General features: G+C 41.0%; 1 protein-coding gene across 1 annotated transcript; it reads left to right on the forward strand.

Annotated features, from left to right (window-relative positions):
• The first annotated feature begins 1942 nt into the window (after positions 1-1942).
• GSPT1 (G1 to S phase transition 1) lies at positions 1943-23877 on the forward strand. The gene is made up of 15 exons (XM_071570817.1): positions 1943-2377; positions 13126-13173; positions 13563-13604; positions 14345-14572; positions 15591-15624; positions 17001-17078; positions 17813-17993; positions 18353-18507; positions 19479-19619; positions 20354-20447; positions 20783-20863; positions 21447-21620; positions 22061-22150; positions 22490-22658; positions 23385-23877. Exons 1-15 carry the CDS (start codon positions 2077-2079, stop codon positions 23435-23437), a joined length of 1869 nt encoding a protein of 622 aa, XP_071426918.1. The 5' UTR covers positions 1943-2076; the 3' UTR covers positions 23438-23877.
• Positions 23878-24333: the final 456 nt, after the last annotated feature.

A 24333-nucleotide genomic window follows, 5' to 3' on the forward strand; every position in this document is an offset into this window, starting at 1 on the left:
GAGGAAACCTTTTTGAGGAATGCCCAGATGTGTGTAAGATTTGCTGTCTATGTGTTCTGTGTGCTGGTAATCTTAAACTAAAGCCTTAATTGCTCTGGAAACACAGCACCTGCCTCCAGTGAAGCCTTTCCCGACCTGTAAGCTGTGGCAGGGCTCAAACAAAACACAAGCTTGCAATGCAGCGTCACAGTCATTACCGACCTGAGCTGTTAAGTGCTCAGGGTGACAGTAAAAAGTGATCAACAACAAGCCACTGTGTCAGCAGAATGCACAAAGCTTGCTTTGCTTTCCACTGGGGTTTTATCTGTTACTCAACACTGATAACCCATGAGCATCATTGTTCCAAATGGTGTTAGCCTGTTTCCATACCAAATGAAATGTATCAGACACCTATTGGTTCATAAATGTCACCTAACAGGCAAAAGTTAGTATTAAAAAATACAAATCTCAGTGCACATTACTTGTTTTCTTTTTTGATTGATTTTTTTTAAAATAGAAACATGATTGTCACACATAGATGACAAACTTACTAGCAGTTTAACAAAATTGTAAATACTACAACAGTAACACAGGTGAGACTCTCCTTTAATTATACTCAGTTTGAACAGTAGGGACTGTGGCAATCTGTGTCTGGAAACTGGAAAGGAACTCTGCACCCCGAGTGGCTTTCACAAGGTCTTTAAAACTCATTCTTTTGGCTCTGGTGAGGGTAGGCTCTTGGTGGCTTGAAGAAAAGACTTTAACGTAGCAGAATTATATAGTCTCTCATTGTGAATTACACTTTTTCTTCCAAAATGAACTTGCTGTGATGTTGGAGGGGATTTTTTTTAATTATTTTTTAAGCCCTGCCCTATACACTGGTGTCTTCCCTGTGTATGATCAGCTGCAAGCCCATATTCCCACTAACACACATAGAATTTTTTGCTCATGGCTCTGGGTGTGCAGCCAGAAACCCTCTGGTTCTTGTGCCAGGATTTTGTCACCTAAACAACCCTTGAGGAGACTTTGTGTTCTCCAATCAAAACTGCGCCAGATTCTGTCCCAAATGGAGACCTTTACATTGTAGTTCTAAGCCCATTTGCTCTCAAAACAACTCTGTAATCCGTCCTCCAGCCTTCTAATATAAATAACGCTGCAGATGACTCAGTGCTCGCATGTCAGCACTGCCAGGAACTCCCTTCTCTGTCTCCCTACAAACACCCAGGCTGAGCCTTGCAGGATGAAACTCTGCCACGTGCTGCCCAGGAACCAAACTCTGCTTGTTTGCCCCAAACGCACTTCACTTCAAGCAACGCTTTTTGGGATTGTTTGTCGAGTTTGGGTTTTTGTAAAGTAACTTCTAACACTCCTACCAGCGCCAAGGGCCTCCACATTTGACAACTCCTAATGAATCTGGCTTAGCTGGATTGTCTTTTAAACGATAATAACCAACCCAAAGAATTGGCTAATAATAATAATAATCAAGTGCCGAAGCACTACCAAGACTGGGCCTTTCATGCGCCTTGGCTGGGCCGGCCCCGTGGCGTTCCCTCGGCACCCGCGGGGGCACGGGCAGGCTCTCCCCCGCACTGCCCGTGTGTGCCCGCACTCTGCCGTGCGGGAGGAGCGGGGCCGATGTCGCCCGGGCGGGTCCCACACCGGGGGTGCGGCCCCTCCGGCTTCGCGCCATCGCCCCGTCCCGTCCCGCCGCCGGGGGCGGGGCCGCAGCGCCGCGCGGGGCCTGCCGGGAGTTGTAGTCCTTTGGCGAGCAGAGAACGCAGCCTACTCCATTTCCCGTGCGTCCCCAGGAGGCGGGCGCGGGGTTTCGCGCGCAGCATGATGGGAATTGTAGTTCTTGCGCCGCGCCTCGGCCGTGCGGCCGGATGAGGCGCCGGAGGAGATAAAAACTACAATGATGGCGGCCGGGGAGGCTGCCGGGAGCGGGTACGGCAGCCGCGGGTGGCCACGCTGCGCTCGCGTCGGGGCGGCGGAGCACACGCGGAATCGGCGGAGCGAGTGCTGAGTCGGTGCCGCCGCCGGCTCCCCCCTCACCCGGGAGACGCTTCGGGGCGCGGAGCCTTGTGGGGCCGCCACAAAATGGAGGCGAACGGCAGCGGCAGCGGGAGCAGCAGCGACTCGGCCCCCGACTGCTGGGACCAGGCGGACATCGAGCCGGGCAGTGGCGCCGGGCCGGGCTGCGCCGCGCCGGCCGCGGAGGCCGAGGCGCAGCAGGAGCTGCTCGGGGCGGCCTTCAGCCGGCAGCTGAACGTCAACGCCAAGCCCTTCGTGCCCAACGTCCACGCCGCCGAGTTCGTGCCGTCCTTCCTGCGGGGCGGCCCCGCACCCGGCCTGCCGCCGCCCTCGCCCCCGCCCGGCCTGCCGCCGCCGCCGCCACACGGTACCGCGGGCCGGGGCCATGTTGGAGGGCGCGGGGCCGGGAGCGGCTGGGCAGGGGCAGCGGAGGGGCTCGGCCGGGCGGGGAGCGGGGCCCGGGCCGGGAACGGCTGGGCAGGGGCTCCTCGGCTGGGCCGGGAGCAGGGCCCGAAGCGGCAGGGGCTGGGCAGGGGCAGCGGAGGGGCTCGGCTGGGCCCGGGCCGGGAGCGGCTGGGCAGGAGCAGCGGAGGGGCTCGGCGGGGCTGGAGCGGAGCCCGGGGCGGCAGGGGCTCGGCCGGGCCGGGGGAGCAGCGGAGGAGTCCCCGGGCCGGGCGGGCTCTGCGGGTTCGTGCCCAGGGGCAGCAGGGCTGGGGCCAGTCGGGGGCCTCTGGCCGTGTGCGGGCCCCCAGTGCCTTTCTCCGGTGGCTTCGCTCGCAGAGGGTCACCCCACGAGGAGCGGAATCCTCTCCCTAAAGCGCTACAGGAGTTGTCGAAGGTTTTTCTTGGTCATAAATTTAGTGTTGCTGGGGAGAATAGCGCAGCTCTGGCCACCAGTGGCTCAGATGTGTCTTAAATGTGTTTTTGAGGATTATATCAAGTAGGGGTTTTTTTTCCCCAACATAATGCTGATAAAGGATTAGCAGGAAAGGGAGCTTTGTCCAGCTGGCCTCAGTCAATGGAATAACTTGAAATTTACCCTGCTTTTAATTTCAAAGGATCTTTGTGTACGCAGCCAATGTTTATTCGAGATTTACTTTGCATATGGGAAATTAAAGGAGAGCTACTTTTTCATTTCCAGCTCCAAACTGAAGGTCCTTCCAAACATCAGACGTGCTGGTTAACTTTGTGGTAGTGTTTTAATGTCACTCCTGCACCTAAGGAGTTTGAGACCCTCTTATTTTTTTCTATAGTTTCCTATATCACTATTGGTATAATACGAATCAAGCAAGTGTTCCAGGTATTTATCTAATTTAATTTCACTGAAGAACTTACTTGTTACATTGAATTTGACACAATTTCCTTTTCGCTGTGGCTTATTATTTATTGTGTTCTGCTTTCATATATTAATTAGTCTGGCTCTGCCTAGTATCTAAAGTTATCAGGTGTTAACAACTAAAAACTCTACCTTTCATGTATGAAGCATTAACATTTTCGTAACACAATATTATCACCTGTTTCTTATGTTGGAGCAAATGTTGGATTGTGTTCTCTACAGCTGTTCAGCATCCTGACTTATAAATTGCAGCTCATGTCCTGTGCAGGCAGGCAATGTTTAAGTGCATTAAAATATCCTTCCAAGAAGCCATGGGCACACTCCTGGATTCCATTTAGAGTAAATGAGTAAGTTAAAGTTCCCAGGTGTGAGGGCAGAGTGAGCACCTTGAGGTTATGGTGGGCATCTAATGCACCTTTGAGTAATCTCCAGAATCTATTCCAGTGATTTTCAGATATTGCAACCTGAATTGAAGTGTATTTTTTTTAACTGTGAATCAGTACTGTGACTGAAAACTTCCTTGGTGTTTTGAATGTGTTTTTAGTGTAACTTTGGGATTTTGTTTCCTCCTATCTACTTTTGTAAGGTCTCTTCTAAGGTTTCCTGTAGTTAATTTTTGTAGGATTTAAACTACATTTCCTCACCTGCTCATTATGTTTATTTCATCACACTCTCCTTTTCTCTGCTCTTTTGCTGCTTCTGAGGCCTGTGATGAGCTTTGTCTTTCCAGAAACTAGAGATGACGTTACTGGAAGCTGCCTGGCCATCTGGAGAGATCAGGAAAGCTTCTCTTTGCATGTTTGCTGCTGAGCACATTTCCTACATAGTGCCCTGATCTACCTGGTTTGAATTCACCTTGATGATACATCATCTTTAACATTCAGGATTTTGAGTTTCTCCAAGTAACTTCAATATCCCTAAGAGGGAGCAGACAAAAATCTGCAGTTAATAAAATGAAGTTTCTTTCTTAACTGCAATACTGGACTTGTTATGTACTTTTTCAGGTGTGATGAGCTTGGTTCCAGAAAGCAGTTGGCAAGCTTCTCCTTGCAGGTGTGTGTGTAAGGTGACAACTGCTTTCCTGGCTGGAAGAACTAGGTGGAGCTTCTGGAAAGTCAGAATAACGTGTGATTAGACAGTGGTGCTGAATAGGTTACTTTTCAGCAACCCAGTTTGCTTTTGTTCCCATAGGGAATTAGGTGTTCTGTGACACTCATTCTCCATTACATGGCTGGTGCTGGGAAGAATCTGAATTAATCTTGATTGTTAGGAAAACTCTAAAAATCTGAGTGTCAGTTCAGCAACTTCAGTGCCTCAGTGTTGAGTTCTAGTAATGCTTTTCTTCTTGGAACTTTCTCTTGGTGAGGTTTCATTCTAGTCATAATTCCTTAGTAATTCAAAGGCTGCTGTAGGTCAGGGTAAATGTGCAGCAGCAGCATGGCATATAAAAAAATTCTACAGGGCTGTTTCCATTGTGTGTCTGCTGTGTGTAATAGTGCTTCCTTTTATGCACACTAACTTCATGTTTCTAGTAATTTGAACAAAATTCCTGTCACTTGTGTTCAGAGCACAGAAATAACACTCTCAAGAAGCCATTTAAGGAACAAGATGTTAACTTTCTACAACTGGGAAACTCCTGAGACCTACATTGAGTACTTTAAGATTTCTGGTTTATGTATGCTTTCTTTTGATTGGGAATTGTGTATTAGGGAGAAGAGCTGGCTGGTGTTTGCCACCAATATAATTTTTGCTTGCAAATAGTTTCAGAATTAGTGCAGAATTAAACTACCATTTGATTGTATGCAGAAAGCATGTTATTTAAATTTTTGAGCCTAAGCAGCATATTAAAACCATGGTGGTCCAAATGTAGCTGTGAGGATTTGCTTTTATTAATTGTGTCCAAGTCAAACTTGTAAAATCTTTTGGTTGGATTCTATTGGAAATGTGAAATGGAGGCTGTTTGGTTTTGTATCTGCAGTAGAAGTTGCTGTTCCACAGGTACTCACATGGGACCTGGAAGGGTGTCATGGACAGGGGAGCTTTCTGTGGGCAGCACCTGCTGGATGAGCAACCCAATTAAGGCCCAGTGTCATAGCTCATAAAATGTCAACTGGTTGTGTAAAGGCTGCTAAACATTCTTAGTCACAACTGCCCCTTGCAACTTCACTCTTCTTTAGCATCTCTGACTTATTTTTGTACTATGATTTACTAATTTTGTAATTGTATGTAAGATACAGTTCCATTTGGGTGGCTTTTTATTCATTTCTGTATTAAGGCATGGCTCAGAGGGAATAGGGAACACCAACCCCTTGATTTATAAGATTTCTGGTATCTAACTCTATTTTTTTTTGAATCTTGGGTATGAGAGAAGCAGAACATTTCTGACAATGCAATGTGAATCTGCATTCTTGTGGTTCAATTTTTGTCATAGTTCTTGAGTATTCCCAGGATTCTTGGTAAAATTAATCACAGCTTCCTTGTGCAGTCTTTACTGTTTTTTGCTAATTTTTCTTTTTAGAATTGATTTTTAAGTATTCACTGTTAACTTTGCTCGGAGCAGAAGACTAAACTAGATATCTTCCTGGGATCCCTTCCAACCTGAATTCTTCAGTGGTTTGAAGTATGCAGTGGTTGTAGTAAGAAAAAAAGCTTCATTGGTACAAAAGTAACAAGAACACAAAGTGTGTGACACACAGCAGCTGGTGTAAGGAAAGCCAGCATTTCTCCTCTTGGTGGTATTGGTGATACTGCTTCATTTAGTAGCTCTCTTGACCCCTTCAAGTCACTTTCTGAACGTCTTTGTTCATGACTGCAGTTTAAACAACTTGCACCTACAGTCCTGAGCCAAGCAAAGATCTTTCTTAAGATGCAGTGCCCCTCAGTTTGCTTCACCCCCTGAACATCCTCACTTGCCTGCAGTGGTCACTTTTGAAATAGTTACATTCAAGCAGCTGGACACTTTCAGCCTTCAAATGCTGTAAATAAATGTGTATAGCATTTATCTTTCTGGTTTTCCCTCATTTTTTCTGACCTTGTAGCTGGCTGGGATGTCCATGTATTCCCCCCACACTGTCAGTCAGACATTAGGGGAGGAGTTTCAGTATTTTCTGGTTCAGTTCTGAAGCCTGTGGTTTCCAGAGTAGGCTGAGGAGTTACCTGTGTCACTGGGTTCATGTCATTTTACACTGTTCTCTGTAGACTGTATTTTAAGAATCTTCAAGAATTCAGTCCTTGAGACTTCACTTTGAACTCACTGAAAAAGTCTTGTCTAACCCTGGTAGGCTGCCACTCAAGAAGCTGCTGTGTTAAAGGGTTTCATGGTTTGCTCCTGTCAGCCCTTGAACAGCCAAGTGCTGATCTCCTCACACTCAGGGTGTTCTGGTGATGCTCCAGAGCTGTGAGCCTGCACTGCCCACATGGCAGCAAACCAGTGCTGTATTCTGAATGTCAGTATTTGGGATAAATTGTCCTTATCTGAAATCCTGATTGCAGTTGTCACTTGGCTATCTGGAGCCGTGCCCTTCTGTCCCAGCCTCTCGTGTGTGAGCTGCACAACTGCCCTCAGAAAGGCCGGGTGTGTTGGCACTGACACCCGGGGATCAGATACAGCACACCTGTGTGGTGCAGCCAAGGTGCCAGTGTATCACACAGATGGCCTTTGTCTACAGCTGAGGTGTCCCCAGGAAGGCAGCCAGGGCTGTGTTGCTCCTGTTGGAACAATTCATTGCACTGGTGGCCTTGCATGACTCCAGTAAAAGGCAGAGCGCTGGGAGTTGGCGTGGGCAGGAGGCTGCTTGCTGACCACGTGTTTGGCACCCTGGCCACAGCTACTCAGTTAATGGACTTCAAGCATGATGTTGTCTCTTAAAACTTGATTGCTCCATCGAAATGAACACAAAAATAAATTGGGATAAGTCTTAGAATCTATTTATAGTCTGGTTTTACAATTCCATTTTAGGAATTTGTAGATTTTTGTCCTGTTCTGTGATGAGAGATGCAAGCAAGAAAAGCTTGTATGATGCTAAGACAGGATGATGGGGAATGAGTTGTTTGGTTGTTTGCTTTTTTATTATGAAGGAATAAAGCAGTCATATTTTAATCCATGAAATCTGTGACTGTGTTTTGCAGAGGTCTGTAAGAAAATGTCAGTGTTTGGATTTTGGTACAAATGTCAGTTTAGGACAGGTAATACCACACTAAAAATACAGGTTATACTAACAATGCTGGGTTATGAGAGATCTTTGTTAGAGAGTGGAGTTCTGAGTTTGATTTCAAATACTGTGTTTGATTTCTTGATTATCTGTCTCAAAAATCAAGTTATCAACTAAGCACAAATACTTGGCCTTAAGCAAAAGGGTTTTTTCCCCTGAAAATCCCCAGAAGTTTTCTTAGACTTAGTTGTTAAGAAGCATGTGAGGTTAAGGTAAGATAAGGTGTGTCCTCACTGTGAAGGAAAAAGGTGGATCTTTTACTAAGCTAAGATGTAATAAAATCCTGTGAATATGAAGCAAGTGCAATTTTTTTTGGTGCATTTTAAAGTCATGTTAAACTGTTAAAGCTGCTCTTACAGTGGTGCATTTTGAAAGCTGGACTTACATCTCTGCCCACTGGTGATGATGGGGCATGAGCTGTGGAGCAGAGCAGAGATGAGAAGTAAATAATTTGGGGTTTAATTTTCAAAGCAACTGCCTTACAGTGAACTCTGGGAAACCTTTCTGTGTATTTTGAAATACTGAATATAAAATACTTTGTTCAGCTGTGGCACTTATTTGTGCTTAATGTAATTTTGTGCATTTTTGTTAACTAGGAATCTCTTGGGATTGTTTTATTCTACTTCTCATGCTGTGTGTGTTTGGCACAGACTTTTTTTTACTCTGGTGTAATTCCCTTTATGTTTTAATTTCACCAAAGAAAAAAGGGGGAGGGGGTAAAACATCTGTTATGTAATTCATGGAAACTGGTGTGACTGTAGGACTATTGTATAAATGTGCTGAACTCAGGTATTCAAATCACACATACGAAAAGGTGTTGAGAATCCTAAGGTGGATGTCATGTTGCTTCACTCCTCAGCCTTCCAGGAATTCCTGTGAAGGAACTTCATGCCTGTATTAGAATCATAGAATGGATTGGGTTGGAAAAGACCTCTGAGATCATCAAGTCCATCTCCAGTCCCTTTACCAGATCATGGCACTCAGTGGAATGTCCAATCTCAGTTTCAAAACATCCAGGGATGGGGAGTCCACCCCCTCTCTGGGCAGCCCATTCCAATCCCTGAGCACTCTCTCTGCAAAGAATTTCCTCCTGCTCTCCAACTTAAATTTCCCCTGGCAGAGCTTGAGCCCATCGTGCCCCCTTGTCCTGTTGCTGAGTGCCTGGGAGAAGAGACCAACCCCCACCTGGCCAGAACTTCCCTTCAGGTAGTTCTAGACAGTGCTGAGGTCACCTCTGAGCCTCCTCTTCTCCAGGCTAAACACCCCCAGCTCCCTCAGCCTCTCCCCACAGCACTTGTGCTCCAGTCCCTTCTCCAGCCTCGTTGCTCTTCTCTGGACCTGTAACAAATGGGGCCATAACAAATCCTCTATAGAGACCTTCTAAGTTTTGTAGATAAGATGCTTCTTTCAAATGGAATTTGCCTTTTTTGTTTTGTTTTATTTTTTAAATCCCTCTGCTCTGTGGCCAAGCAGTGTCATTAACCCCCCAGGTTTCCCCACTCCAGCAGCAGGGCAGGCTGGCAGCGCTGCCGGGCAGGGCCACAATTTGTGCCTCCCATCAGTTCTGTGAGGGCGTTTGCATCGTGGCTCAGGAACTGCTGCTGAGGACCCACCAGTTAACCCCGAGCAGTCTTGCCTGGGTGGGGATCAGCTTTGCCTGTGCCTCTGGTCAACACTGCAGGTTGGGCAAAGGTGGAAGTTGGCATTGCTGCTTAGCACTTACTTGAATTTAGTGCTGTATTTTATCTGCAGTTCTTCTAATATTGATTCTTAGTTTAGCAGCTGTACATATCCTATATATGAAAAACGTATTACATTTTAATATAAATTGAATTAAAAAGCAGTTTTCTATTGTTTATTTGCAAGTATTCTAATTTGTTTCTGCTGGAAAGTTCCTGGCTTTTACTCTCTTGAAACAGAACTTTCAGAGGTTGGGTGATAATTTCTAATTTGTTCTACATTTGCAACTTTGGTGATTGTACAACAAAAATCCATAAAAGTACAAAAGTTGGTGTGATATGCAACAAGCTTATCAGCTGTAGTAGAAGTCTGTGTGAGTGAAGCAGGCAGAGTGGATTCTTGCAGTACATCTTTAGGACATGAACTGCATTTTAAAGAGATCAATCACCATGTTTCAAAAGTTGTACAATTTTGGGCACTTTTTTGGCACCATGCACACTCCTCCTGTGAATTGTTATTTTAAAAAGCCCAAAAGAATTACCTTTTTCAGGCAAGACTCTGAATTATATAATGTTGTTGTCTGGTGGCACTAGCAGTTAATGCAGCATGTGTATCCATTTTTGCCTTTGGCATTGACAACAAAGATATTCCAAAAAATGTCCTAAGGCTCTGATGTTGATCAGGACTGAAGATAAACCACTCACTGTGTGTAATGCTGTGAATAAGGTTGCAATGGCAGTTCTTAAGGCTTGAGGCGGGATGGAGTATGGAGGATTCTGTGTAAAATCTAATGTTTGTTTATCATATATAACCCAATAATTTGAGGCATTACTTAAAAAAATGGCTTCACTTAAGACATGCTCTGAGTTTAAAACCAGACTTCATAGAAACTACATTTTTAATTCTCATATGACAACATTCCTATCTGAATAATTTACACAGATTAGAATTTTCAAGCTGGACTTGAGCTGTGTTACTGATTATTCTAATTTGTTGTTAATTTGCTGTATATGATGTGTTTAAAATAATAGGTAAAACTGTGTTAAGCATAAATGTTGTTAGTTAGTTACAGGCTTGCATAAAACACGAAATGGAAAACTTTGGCTTATCTACTTCAGTGTTTTGGAGGGATCAGGGAAAGTTGGAAGGACTACTTAGAACCTGTTTCCTTCACCTTTAAAGGTATTTTCTTACAATGACTCTTTATCTCACGGGCAAAATAAACAAGGTTATTTCAGTTCACTGGATTTGTCCAAACATTTTGCCACAGGGACAGTGTGGAGTTTGGACTTCTTCCCATGGCTGGTTTCAGTATGGAGAGTTAGGTGGTAAGCCTGTCTCACCTAGATTCAGAATTGTCATCTCCTTTTTATGTGATCCAAAGATTCCAAGGGGTTTCAGTACTGAAAGTGGTTTTCCTTGAGTTCCTGGGGCTGCTTTTGTGTGTTGTCTGTCACGGCCCTTGTAGCTCGTAGGTGGTTTCAGGGTGCTGATCCACCCAAAAGCTGGTGGATTCTTTGCTTGTTCAGCTCTGGTCAGAGCAGCTCCCTCTGTGGAGCTTCACTAACCCCTCGTGCTCTGGAGCTGTCACCAGGGCAGAGGGGACAGAACCAGTGGAGCAGCCCAGGGAGCAGTGGGATTGCATCCTGCTTTCCAGGTGATTGACTGCAGGCACACCTCGGGCAATCTCTTCACTTCCACACAGAAAGCGAGAAACCTGACCCCTTAAAGTCAGACCTTTGTATCTTTGTCTGAAACGTACCAGTGCCTGAAATAACCTGACATAAACTGAAATTATCAGAAGTAAACAATTACTGAGGAAGGTGTTTATCAGTTAGAGAATGTTAGTTTTGAAATTAAGATTTTTTTTTCACTTGGTTTCTTAACAATGAACTTTTTTGGAGAATGGTTTGTGTTTCTTTCTGCTTTGAAGAAATCATTCTGTGTCCTCTTTCAAAGCCTGCCACGTGTGTACCAAAGTGACCAGAGTTTGATCAATTACTGTGGTTATAACTGAGTATCTGCTGCCCTTTGGTTGTGTGGCTCTGGTACTCCTGAGCATCCATGCACAAACTGCTTTATTGACTCTCTTGTGTGCTGGACTTGTACAAAATTTAACAGAGAGACCTTTTTTTTCTGCCTCCTCTGTTAGTTGTGAAGTAACTTTTTTCCTGTCTGCACACCCGCTGTATTACAGACTGGAAAGTGAAAACTGAGTTTATTATGAATGCTGTCGATTAATAATGTATTTCTAAGTAATTAAGTCTTCAGCCACTTCTTGAACTTCTTTTTCAAGACAAGTGCATAAATACTGTCCTTTGATATGTTTTTGTTATGGATAAACTTCTGGAGTGAAATCCAAAGGTTGTTGAAGTGGTCTTGTAATGAAAACATTTATGCATCCCAACCACAGTATGTGTGAAATAGCCAAAAATCTTCTGCTAAGATATAAAATGGAGGCTTTAGGGTCATACCTGGGTTTTGTGCCACCTCCTTACCACACTCATAAATGGGCTGATTTGAGTCTTCTCCAGCTCCCAAATGGGAGTAATACATCATTCCTTTCAAGGCATCTCAAAGGATTCTATTCTTATGCTTTTACTTACTGTATTAAATAATTCTCTTCCAGTCCTGTTGGTGTGTTTTTGGGAGTGTAGTTCACACTTGGGCCAGCACAGGCGTGTGGGGAGCAGCTCCCTCCTGGGCTGGCCCCTGGTGTGTGCTGTGACCCACATTCCCTGCCTGCTCTGTCCTCTGGCCCCCCGCCAGCGTTCCCAGCGCTGCTCCAGTTTGGAGGAGTCTGCAGCAAATACGCAAACAGTGCGAAAGCAGAGAGGCTTAGAATCAGTTCTGTGTGGTTTTGTTCCTTTGAGGGGATTTGTTCCATCTTTAGGGCCCATCATGCATGTAGAGCAAGTGATGCTGTAAGATCTGTTTATAATTGAGTTGAAGGAGGGCTGGAGTACAGCTAACAGAGGGTATGAGTTTGGGAGGTGACTGGAAAAAAAGAGAACTTGTTTCAAAGAATTATGAAGTTGAATTTATACCAAGAGAAAGCTAAATAGGTTAAGATTTTAGGGATATTTATAGAAGGTCCCTTGATCATGTGGAATCATGTCCTGAAACATCAAGTGGTGTAATTGCTAATAGAAATGTATCAGTCCTGGTAGTTTAATAATTAGTTATACCTCAGCATATAGTTTAATGCAGGAGATGGTTGAGTGATTTATCCAAAAAAACACACTTGTGGCTTTGATAAGCAGGTGACTGGTGAGATTGTCCTCCAAGTAATGTGACTTTATTATGGTGTTTAAGAGGACTGGCAAAGGTACAGGCATCTGAATGAGTTTATCATCTCTTGCCCCAATAACTCCAGGAGACTGTAACAATTTATTCCTCCTAGCTTGGTTCTGGTTCCCCTCAGCGTTCTGTGGCACTGAGGCACACACAGCAGAGCACAGGTGCTGTGAGCTGCAGCTGGCACAGCCTCCCAAACACCACACACACATTGTTGCTTTGGATACAATAAAACTGCTTTGACATTTTCAAACACCAGTTAGACACTAAAACTTAAAATATCCAGCCTGTCCAGAAAGGGTGGGCAGGTAAAATACTATGTGTAGAAGAATTGCTTGCCTTAAGTGTATCTTTCCACGTAGGATGATAAATGGCCTGCTTTTAGAACTGATGTATTATTTTCACGGCTGGTAGGCAGTGTTCCTCGGCAGTGTTTGTGCTCAGAGGCTGTTTGGTACTCCATAGTGGGGAGGGAGGTGTTTGTTCTTTCAATACACTTTATGCAATAAGGTTGGGAGATGGTCATTTATGCCAAAGTTTGGAAATTATTTACCTCACTGTATTTTAACAGTTAAACTTTTTTCTCTGCAGGTGCATCTGTAGAGACTTCTCCAGAGGAGCAGACAGCCTCTTGTGAAGGTAGTTGTTTTTGTGTTCTGATGGAGCAACATTAAACATGATTTTTCAAAAATTACTGCAAATAATCTCCTCTTTAAAGTCTCTATGAACCTTTTCCAGTCTTCATTATCTTTATCCTCATACTACTATTGTAAGGCAGTGTGATTATCTGTAGCTATTTACAGATTTATAGGCAGTTGAACAAGGTGCATAAAGTGGCTTATGGAAGATCATAAAACTTGTATGAAACAGAATTTTTGAAATTGAATCTGTGTATTGAACAGCTTTGGCAAATGCCAAAACGTCTGAACTATTCTTTTATTAATTTAGTCACTCCATCTTCCTTTGTTCTTGATCCTATCATAGTAAATTTATGTGTCTTTAATGATTCCTTTCTTTTTCCCCTGCAGGTCCAAATGCTGCTGTTAACATGGAAGTTTCAGAGTCTGTTGGTAAGATAAAAATTGTTCTTTTTTCACTATAATAGCACTACAGTGTACTACTGTAGGGCTTTTGCTGAATCACTGCAAACAAAATAGAAAAGCCTTTACATTTTTGGTCCTTACTGTTTTTTGTTGTGTCCTTATACTTGGATGAGGAAAGAGGTAATGGACTCTTGTGTGCACTGACAGGTGCATGAGATTACAGGGACCCCAAAAGTGTCAGTGCTTTACTAAAAAATTGTTCCATATTACCAAGTTGTCTCATTAATATGCGTGGAATGGTGATTAACAAAAAACTTCAAAGTGATCAGTGATGTGAGCAATCAGAACATGGAAATTGTGTCTTTCTCACTGTGCTAATATGGCTTATAAGTGAACTTAAACCATAGTCCCTCTCCTTGGCTTTCTAAACGTACAACAGTGTGTGTGTGTGGTTTCAGACCAGTGTGATGGGCTGAGTGGATCTCCACATTTGCTTTTTCTTTGTAAAATTGTTGCCTGGTTAAATCAGAAGTTTCTTAATCCCTGTGAATCACAGGTTTCTTATGTCAGCACACAAGCTGGTTTGAAAGCTCCTGGTATTACTCATTTCAGAAACAAGCTGCAGTTATCCCTTTTTATTTAGGAAGATGTTACCAGACAGGTAGCTGAAACCTTTTGGTTGCGGTTTTGGGGCAGGGGCTTTTCCCCGTAGGAATTGCTTTTGAGTTCTTTACCTATTTGAATCTATCTGACTGGTTGATTTTTAGTGGAAAATGGAGAGACAGAAATGTCCCCAGAAGAGTCATGGGACCACAAAGAGGAGACAAGTGAAGCCGAGCTTGGCAGTGGCCCCACAGGGGACGCAGGGCCTTCGGAAGAAAGTGCTCAGGAAATGATGGAAGAGGAGGAGGAAATACCAAAACCCAAATCTGTTGTAGCACCTCCAGGTGCTCCTAAAAAAGAGCACGTAAATGTAGTATTCATTGGACACGTAGGTGAGTTGGAAGTGAATGTGGGGATCTGGATCTTTGTGTTGTGTATTATCTGGCACTCGGAGGATTAGAAATTAATGCTGTTCTTTGTGGGGATGTGTGTTCACTGTGCCTTGAGGCCAATAGGAGCTTCTAATGAAGCTGCTCTGGAAAAATGAAAAATATTCAAGAAGGTCTGTCGGGGTAGAATGCCAGTGGTGGAGTGTGTTCCCTTGGACACAGCAGTGCCTGTGCCCAGGATTTCTTAAGTACCTGCTCCTATTCAATGCTGCAGTGATTATGTGTTTATGATCTAAAGAACAAAATCAGAAAGCAGTGCTTCTTTTCTGCTTATTTTAAATAAAAAGGGTAAGGGTTCTTACTATTAGATTCAAAAATCACTATTTTATATACTAAAAACTGTCAGGTTGCAAACAATAGATTAACATAATTCATGGTTAAAAGGAGCACTTATAGCAAAATACCCTTATTTAATAGTTCCAACAGGCTTCAGAAAAACTCAGGTGGTGTCAGAAGTACAGAAGAATTACTGAATCAAAAGTTAGAGTAAATTCTGTCTTTTCATTTGTAAAGCCTCTTAACACCTTTAAAGCCCTGTAGTTTAGTCCTTGGGTAGATCCAGAACAGTCACACAGAGCAAAGGGCAGAGGGACATCCCAGTACTGAGAGCAGCCCATCCAGGTTGGCGACAACAGATAAAGGAAGCAGGGATGGGGATTCTGCAAGAGCTTCCCACACTCCTAACCCCTCCCTTAGCTGGATCACTCCTTGCTGAGGGTTTTTTGTTATGGATAATGCCCAATTTGTGTGTATGAAAGCAGAATTTTCAAAATTCAGTGTAATTGAATTGACAACAAATTATTATGGGAATGAGGGAAGGTGCAAGATGCTTCAAAAAACTTAGATTATGGTTAAAACATGTTTTTAAAAAATAGGTTACTTTGTTCATAATAGTTTTATTTTTTCTAGGACTTTCTTTTAAATTGTGCATGATTTAAGTTTTTCTTTTGGTTTTTTTCAGATGCTGGCAAGTCAACTATTGGAGGACAAATAATGTAAGGAAACTTAAAGTTTTAGATTTCTTGTGAATTAAAAACCTAATTAAAATGAGTAATATTTTCTTTATGGCTTTAATCAGCATAGATTAATACTTGTATAATTTTACTACCCCAGTCAATTTAGTTACTTATTGTCTTCGTAATTTCTGAATTCCAGCAGATTAATCTTATTGCTGTAGGATTTTCACTAAATGAAAACAATTATACAAAACCATACATTGTTTAATTTTAAAAAATTAATCACTTTCTTAGAATGTGGATGTTCTCCTTCATTATTTAAAAATGCTATTTGAAACTGTTTTATATCTTTTGTTAAATTTTGTCCTTTCTGAGAAGACTAAAAAAATTTAATATCTTTACTGCCCAGTGCCAGCGTTGCCAGACATAATCTGATTTCAAAATGTGAGAATATCTGCAAGATGAGATAAAACTAAATAAATGGAGATAGAATTTACAGTTTTTAAAAATGGAAATCAGTACATGAAGAAATAAATGCTATTTGCTGACACTAAGTATTTCTATGGTTTTACAATCATATTCTCAGCAAAAGTGGGAGGTCTTTGTCTTGGCATTTTCATCTTGTTTTGTTTTGACCAAATTGGAATGTTGGAATTGTCATGGTGCATTTAACCTTGTGGTTCATACTAGAACAAATTAGCATTTTATTATCTGATGTGTCTGAGTATTCTCCTTGTACAAGGAAATGCCTGTTCTTAACACTCCTACTGATGTGTTGTGTTTCTAAAGCTTTTTGTGGTCTCTCATTTTTGCACAATATCCCTTTGGTGTAAGGGGAAAAAACTGGGTGCTTGTACCAACTTTGTCATTAACCCATTATTTACTGTTATCATTAATTGTCCTTATAAAGTAAGGAGATTACTGTTATAAGAAGAACATGTAGAAATACCTGAGGAAAAAATATTAATGTTTTAATATAATAAAAATACAGTACTTGCTTATTTTCATAACTGAAAGCTCTCTTGAAATACAAGTTTTCTTTTCTGTGCAAAAAGAATGAAACCAAAGTTACTGTTCTGTACAGTTCAGAAATGGGGTGGAGGTGTGTGTGAAATCTTCTGTCATGATTTTCACTTAATTTGGATATATTGATTTAATCTCAGAAACAGAATTAACAGATGTAGTTCCTTTTGAAAACTTGCCTCTGTGGAACATTTTACAATTAGGCTTAAAAAAAAAAAAGACATTCCTCAAGTGGTGCTGGTGTACTTTTACATATCAGCAATGGTGTGGCTTTTTGTGGAGAAAAAATTCCACTGCTGATAACATCAAGCTATTCCATAAGGATTTAACTATTTGGAAATACTTTTCTGCTTTATATAAAATTGCACTTTTTTTCACCCGTGTTTTCTTAGGTATTTGACGGGAATGGTTGACAAAAGAACACTTGAAAAATATGAAAGAGAAGCTAAAGAAAAAAACAGAGAAACATGGTATGAACTTGCTGAAGATAACAGCACACTTTGCTCTTTTCACTGCAGTGAAATGGGAAGCAGATTTTAGTCTGTCCCAGTAGCCCTGTCTTCCCTCAGCAGGACAATGCCCTTGTCAGGGGTGGATTTTTGGGGGCCTCGTGCCTGGTTTGGGTTCTGTGGTTGTGTTTTGATTGTTTGGGGCTTGGGGGGCAGTGTGTGTATGTACAGCACATGTAGCAGCCTCATCTCTCCTTCAAACAACTCCTGGAAAATTCATTTCCCCTTTGAAAGCTTCCTATTCTTGGCTGTGCTGGAGGACAGTGGGGTCCAAAGGGCTCTGGAGAAGGAGCAGCTAAAGGTTTCCTTAGGGATAGAGCAGGGATGGGGCACTCAGGATGGGCACTGACCTGAAAAACAGTGTTGTGTGTGAGGGAGAGAACAGAAAGGGGGACAGACATTCATTTTACCAAACAACCATTGTCCCCCTCACCATTCTCAAATCTAATTTGTCAATGGCCAAAGGATAAAATATAATTAGGAGGGAACAACAGTTGATGTGATGAAAATGTCCATGGTAGAGTAAATAAAACAGTCAGTGAAAGTCACAGTTGGTCTTGGAAATGCTTAAGTTTGATAATGCTGACATGGTTAAAATAATTGAGGAGAAAAAAAAGAAATTTTCTTATAAATCATATATAAATTTAATAAAAATTAATATAAAAACAGAGTATTTGGGTTGGAACTTTTTTTAGGTACCTTTCATGGGCCTTAGACACAAACCAAGAAGAACGAGACAAAGGTAAAACAGTAGAAGTGGGTCGTGCCTATTTTGAGACGGAGAAGAAACACTTCACTATTTTAGATGCCCCTGGACATAAGAGCTTTGTTCCAAATATGATTGGTGGGGCTTCTCAAGCTGATCTTGCTGTGCTGGTAAGGACAAATCACATACTTTTATTTTGGCTATACTGTGCAATTAAACTTTTGACTTCTGATTTTTTTTTTGTTTGCTTGCTTATTCTTTTGGTTAGTTACAGTGGAATTTTCAAATGTTAAGTTTACCAAGTTAAGTGGGTTTTGGAGTAACTTAACAGACACTTAAAACTGTCCACAGGTGTCATGTGATTTCTTTATGTCAGTGTAGAAACTAATGGGCTATACCAGTGTATTTTGAAAGCTTTTACTAGTTTTGACTACCCAAAGTTATTTTTGAATAAGGCAATATTATCTGTTGTTGATTGTCCTGTTGAGAGAGTTGCAGAACTTTTATTAAAATATGTATTTTTAATTAGGTTATTTCTGCAAGAAAAGGAGAATTTGAAACTGGATTTGAGAAAGGTGGACAAACAAGAGAACATGCCATGTTAGCAAAAACAGCAGGTGTAAAACATTTAATAGTTCTTATTAATAAAATGGATGATCCAACTGTAAACTGGAGTAATGAAAGGTGAGTTTAATATTAAAAAATTATTCATCATTGAAAGACACTGAAATAAAATTATTTCTAGGTAATTTTTTATCCCATTTTTGCTGAAAAAATGGTAAACTAGTGGATTAAAGACAGATTATAAAAATGGCAGGAAAAGCAGAAGCATAGTGCCCAGGACAGTGCCTTTTAACTAAGTTTGAACTTCTACATTACTCTAAAACATTCATTTTCAACTGCTTGGGTCCCTGCAGACCTATCTAACAAATCCATGTGTTCTAACATAGTTTAACTGTTGACTTGGGAATGTTATACTGAATCCAAAAAAGAAGCGACTGTTTCCAGCAGTGGAATTGGCCACAGTTGCCAGAGAATTTGCTGTGTGTGCTGTCAGGAATTGTGAAAGGTTTTGAGGAAAGCCTTGAGGGCCTGTGCAACCTTAGAACATGAGCACACTTTACTGAGAGACTGAGGCGTGCCCAGCTCTGCTCTCTTAGTCCTGCCCTGACCCTCTGACATTATTGAATTGAGCCAAAACCGAGAGGAAGGAGCGTAACAGGAAAAATGGCAGGAAACCTTCAGAAATGATGTAGGAGATTGGAGGAGACCAAGGCAGCACTGAGGTGAAAGCTGCAGCACGACCTCAGTGACTGCTTGGACTGTCCTGCTGTGTTGGCCTGGATATCCTGCTTAAAGCAGTTTTGCAGCATGTGCTGCTGTTTATCCAGCCCAATAATTGAGGTATATGGACAAAACTGATAGTGTTTTATGGAGCAGAGGAATGAGGGGGAATAGACAATACCAAGTTGTGCTGGAAGATTGGGGAGAAGATGCACATCGACAACTAAGCTGTATTAGGTTTGCTTGCTGCTCACAAAGGCATTTAACTGATGTGAATGGTATGTCCATGGGGTGTGTTGGGGTTTTTTAAATCACAGTATTTTATGCTGGAATAAGTGAAACTTACCTTGATCTGCTTGTCATTTTAATAGATATGAGGAATGTAAAGAGAAACTGGTGCCATTTTTGAAGAAAGTTGGCTTCAATCCCAAAAAGGATATTCATTTCATGCCCTGCTCAGGACTGACTGGAGCAAACCTTAAAGAACAGTCAGAATTCTGTCCTTGGTATATGTATGTATCTTAAATTGAGTGACTTGAATATTTGCTGTATTTCAAAGTAAATGCTACAGTGAAGTTAGGAAGTGGTATAGTGTGGTATATTGTAGCTGTGTTCTAAAGTGCTTGAGGAAATACAGTGAGGGCAGCAAAACACAGCCATACACTGTGCCAACAGAAAGCATTTGCTGCCTGCAGAGAACTATTAGTAAAACATCAGCAGTGTTTCTGTGGCTGTGTGAGTTCAGTGCCATACAAGCACTGGAGTTTGCAGGTGCTGCTGCAGTTGACATGTTGCTGGAATGAGTAATTGTCTGATGTGGAAAGTTTTCTTGAAGCTGTTGTGTATAATCAGTGCCAAGCCGTGTCTCTCAGTGGATGTCATACCTTTCAATATTCATCATACTTAAAAAAGTACTAATGGAAATCATGTTTGGACCCAGCTTATGATTTTGTATTTCCAAAATATATTGCACATCAATCATGATCCACAATAATTAATTTGTGTACAATATGCCTGTGATAGAACTTAAAAACCTGCACTCCCTGGGTATTAACATGTTAGCTGGGGTAAAGTGGACACTACTGGTGGGATGTTATGATAGAATTAACTGTCTTGGAGGTCACTGTTCATTATGATGACAGAGTGAAAATCATTCCTTTTGTTGAACTGCATTTATCCATTCTGAGTGATTTTTTTCATGGGAGGGTGCTCACAAAATTGAAACAAATGTCTTCTGTTCTTTTAGTGGATTACCATTTATTCCATACCTGGATAATTTGCCAAACTTCAACCGTTCAGTTGATGGACCAATCAGGCTGCCAATTGTGGATAAATATAAGGTACAAATTAAAATAATAGGATGGAGAGTATAAATAGACTACTATCAGGGAGCAGTAAATGACCTATTTACAGTACTTTGAGGATATCTTTTTTTTTTCTTTGCTAATGTTACATTTCCAACTGTAAAATAAAGGTGGGAAGGGGAAGTAAATAATTTTATCATTATATGAAACTCTTAAAACTTGTAATCTTTCATGAGAACAGTTTCCAAAATATTAAGCATAGCAGTGGTAGATAACTTCATAGGGTTAAGTAACCAAACATAAATCATAAATAGAGCAGGCTCTTTAGGAAAATATTTTCAATTTTTCTGTAATGGTTTCTTTTTGTGAAGGATATGGGCACTGTGGTCCTTGGGAAGCTGGAGTCAGGCTCTATTTGCAAAGGACAGCAGCTTGTGATGATGCCAAACAAGGTATGGTATGTTTTGCAACCCTAAAAAAGGAGCTTGATTCTTAAAGATACTCATTACTTCATATCAGAAGATGTTGTACTGCTCTGTTGAACAGAACAAAGCTCTCAGGTTTTACAGGGATGATGTTTCTGGGGGCAGAATAGTCCCTTAGTGTTCAGAACTTGGGTTGTCTTGCCTTGGGAAACTCAGTTGCTGGACTGCAAGTCATTGTACTTTCTGAGCTGTGTTTTACTTAGTATTTTCACAGTTCACCTACTAAACCTTTTTCCTGCTGTGGGTTAATATTACTCAAAGGTTTACTTCTTTCTGCCTGCCCCCCTTTTTTTTTTCCCCCCTTTCCCTCAAAGGGAAAGGGGGGAAAAAAACCTTTTTAAAAAAAAAGCTCTTTTAAAAAGTTTTAGTAACTCATCATTCAAATATTTTCAATGTTCCAAAGCTTGCAAAGTCAAATATAATGAATTTAAACTGTAATGGAATGATTTATTGAAATATATATGATTTATTGAAATACTGCTATATTAAATTGATTTTATACCAGACTAAAATATTCACAATACAAAACTTTATTTTTGCTTTCTTTAAGCACAATGTGGAAGTTCTTGGAATTCTTTCTGATGATGTAGAAACTGATTCAGTAGCCCCAGGTGAAAATCTAAAAATCAGACTGAAGGGAATTGAAGAGGAGGAGATTCTTCCAGGATTTATTCTGTGTGATCTCAACAACCTTTGTCATTCTGGACGCACATTCGATGCCCAGGTACAATAAAAAGCTCTTAATTGCTGTGTAGGGGGGTAAAAAACATGAAAATACTTTGTTTCACTAATTCTAAACTTCAGTAATTTGAAGTTTCAGTTCAGATTTCTTATTCATTACCATATTTTTAAGTTGGCAGTAACATATATATTTAACACTGACATCATTAATTTGAGGTTTTAAAATATATTTTTTAATTTAAGTTCTCAGTGAAGTTTTAGATACTTTATAATGGTGAAAGCAAGATCTCCTCGAGCCAGTTCTTCAATTTTTATACTTTCATATTATAAACAAGTCAGTAACTTAAAAACTTTGGTTCTTTGACAAAACTTTGGAATGTATAATTGAAAAATATACACACAGTATAATTCTGCATTTCATTATTCTCTGTTCTTTTATAATTGAAATTAGGAAAAATGCACTTATTTTGAATTGTTTTGCAGATAGTGATAATTGAGCACAAATCCATTATCTGCCCAGGTTATAATGCTGTGCTGCACATCCACACCTGTATTGAAGAAGTTGAGATAACAGTAAGTGTCATTTTAAGTTGTGATGTGAAAATAGACAACCCAGCTGTTGGGATGAGTTGTTCTGTCATGACATAAATCTGCAGAGCAACTAATGCAACAAAGCTGCAGTCTTGACTGGCATTCTTGGTCAGTGCCCCAACACAAACAGAGTGGCTGTAACTTCAGCTGAGCTTTCTGGAGCGTGGGGTTGGTCATGTCTGACTCTTAGGCAGTAAATCTTGGAAGTTTCTTTACAACATATTTTTTTGTAAGTATTTTCTTTCTTAGATTCCAATTTGTTCATAAAGAAAAATCACCCTTTTTTTAGCAATCACAACTATTAATTCTCTTCTTATACAGGCCTTAATCTGCTTGGTAGACAAAAAGACAGGTGACAAAAGTAAGACACGGCCCCGCTTTGTGAAACAGGATCAAGTTTGCATTGCCCGTTTAAGGACAGCAGGAACCATCTGCCTTGAGACATTCAAAGACTTCCCTCAGATGGGTCGCTTCACCTTGAGGGATGAGGGTAAGGCTGTTCCCCCAGCAGTTCCTGACTGCTGCAAAAGTGCAGCTCCTTGAAATAGCACATCATGCCTGGCAGGGAGGTATTAAATGCTGGTATCTAGTGAAAGTCACTCTCTGGGTAACAATGGAAAAGGAAATCTAAGCAAATTGTTGTCATTGTGCAGAGTTCTTGCTAGTAACAGAAAGCTTTATTTTAGATGAATAATGTACAGAAACGTGCACTGTGAAGCAAAAGGCTGGATTTGAAAGATTACCAGCAATGCTTTCTTAATGTGTCCTGGAATGTCCACCTACAGTATGAATACCATAGTTTCACTATTTAAAGTTAGAAAATATCAGGAACTGGGGTTGTATGTTGGTCTTTAACTCATGCACACCCTGGTAAAACTCGCTGATTTGTGGGATGTATTTAAAATAAATGATCTTTAAAAGCAGTAAACAGATGTGGTAGTGATTCTGCTGTGCCTTCCCTTTAGATGAGTGCAGAGCAGGCTTTCCACAAGGCACATCATGTTCTTTGCTGTGAGAACAGCAGGTTTACTATTTTTAAGATTTTCTCCTGCTTTTAAAACACACTGATGCTTTTATTCTACAATGTAACAATTTCTTCTCTATATTTTCTAATACTCTCAAGAGCCTGTATTTTGGGGAAGGTTTTCATGTTCTTGGAGACTTACACATCCTTTTCACAATAAATGTAACTCTGCTGTTTGTCTCCTTGGTTTAGGTAAGACCATTGCAATTGGAAAAGTTCTGAAACTGGTTCCAGAGAAGGACTAAGCATTTTTCTCAATGACCCCGCACAAAACTGTGAGGAAAATCGACTCAGCAAAAGCCTACTTCACACCGCCTTCTTATTTTCTGCCCATTGATAAACTTCTCCCCATATTTTGCAAAGACAAATTTCACAGCAAAGGTCCACATTATGTCAGCTTTCTCATATTGAGAGCTCTGCTATGCCACTGTTGAATTTTCCCAAAAAGAATTTTTTTTTTCTCCCAAATTCTGCTTCCTTGGAAAGATTCGGCAATAGCTTTGTAAGTGATGTGGACATAATTGCCTATAATTATGAAAATCTAAAGTATTTTTAATGTTTAATTTCCCCCAGCATATATATTAAGACCTCTTTTTTCCAGGCAGATCATTCAGAGTGTGCGAGTGTGTGTGCACATGTTACAAAGATGACTACCATGTTAATAAACTATTCAATTTGAAATCTTTTTCGGTATTGGAATTGCTTTTGAATAATGTTTTTTATCCGGATGTAACACAGTTGCATTAGCTTTTTAACTTTCCAGTAACCCAGATAGTTGGTTACTTGGACTTTTCTAAACTCCTCAGCCTCCCCACACACACAGTTTTAAATGAGGCAATTGGGCACTCAACCAAGTTTGTATTAAAATAATTGTTTGCCCCTTCCCTTTGTTCAATGCATTCTGAAAATTAAAAAACATTCATGCAAATGTGGCACCTTCATTAGCTTTACATTTGTTAATATCTTCAGCAAATTAGGTTGACTTAACATCATTACTAGACACAATAAGTCAATTTTGAAGGCTAGAACTACATATTGTGACTTTATAAAAATTCAGCATTGTTAAATTCCTAACTGCAGAAAATGCTAACCAGTAAATCAGTGAAACTTGCAAAAATAAGAGAATCTGTGGCAATAGTGC

This window comes from Pithys albifrons, chromosome 16 (assembly GCF_047495875.1).
Source record: "Pithys albifrons albifrons isolate INPA30051 chromosome 16, PitAlb_v1, whole genome shotgun sequence".
Taxonomy (NCBI): domain Eukaryota; kingdom Metazoa; phylum Chordata; class Aves; order Passeriformes; family Thamnophilidae; genus Pithys; species Pithys albifrons.

Coding starts and splice junctions, on each gene's coding strand:
- GSPT1 (XM_071570817.1), top strand. CDS start 2,077: ATGGAGGCGAACGGCAGCGGCAGCGGGAGCAGCAGCGACTCGGCCCCC. Junction 14,573..15,590: donor AGTATTCATTGGACACGTAG/GTGAGTTGGAAG, acceptor GGTTTTTTTCAG/ATGCTGGCAAGTCAACTATT. Junction 17,079..17,812: donor GAAAAAAACAGAGAAACATG/GTATGAACTTGC, acceptor AACTTTTTTTAG/GTACCTTTCATGGGCCTTAG.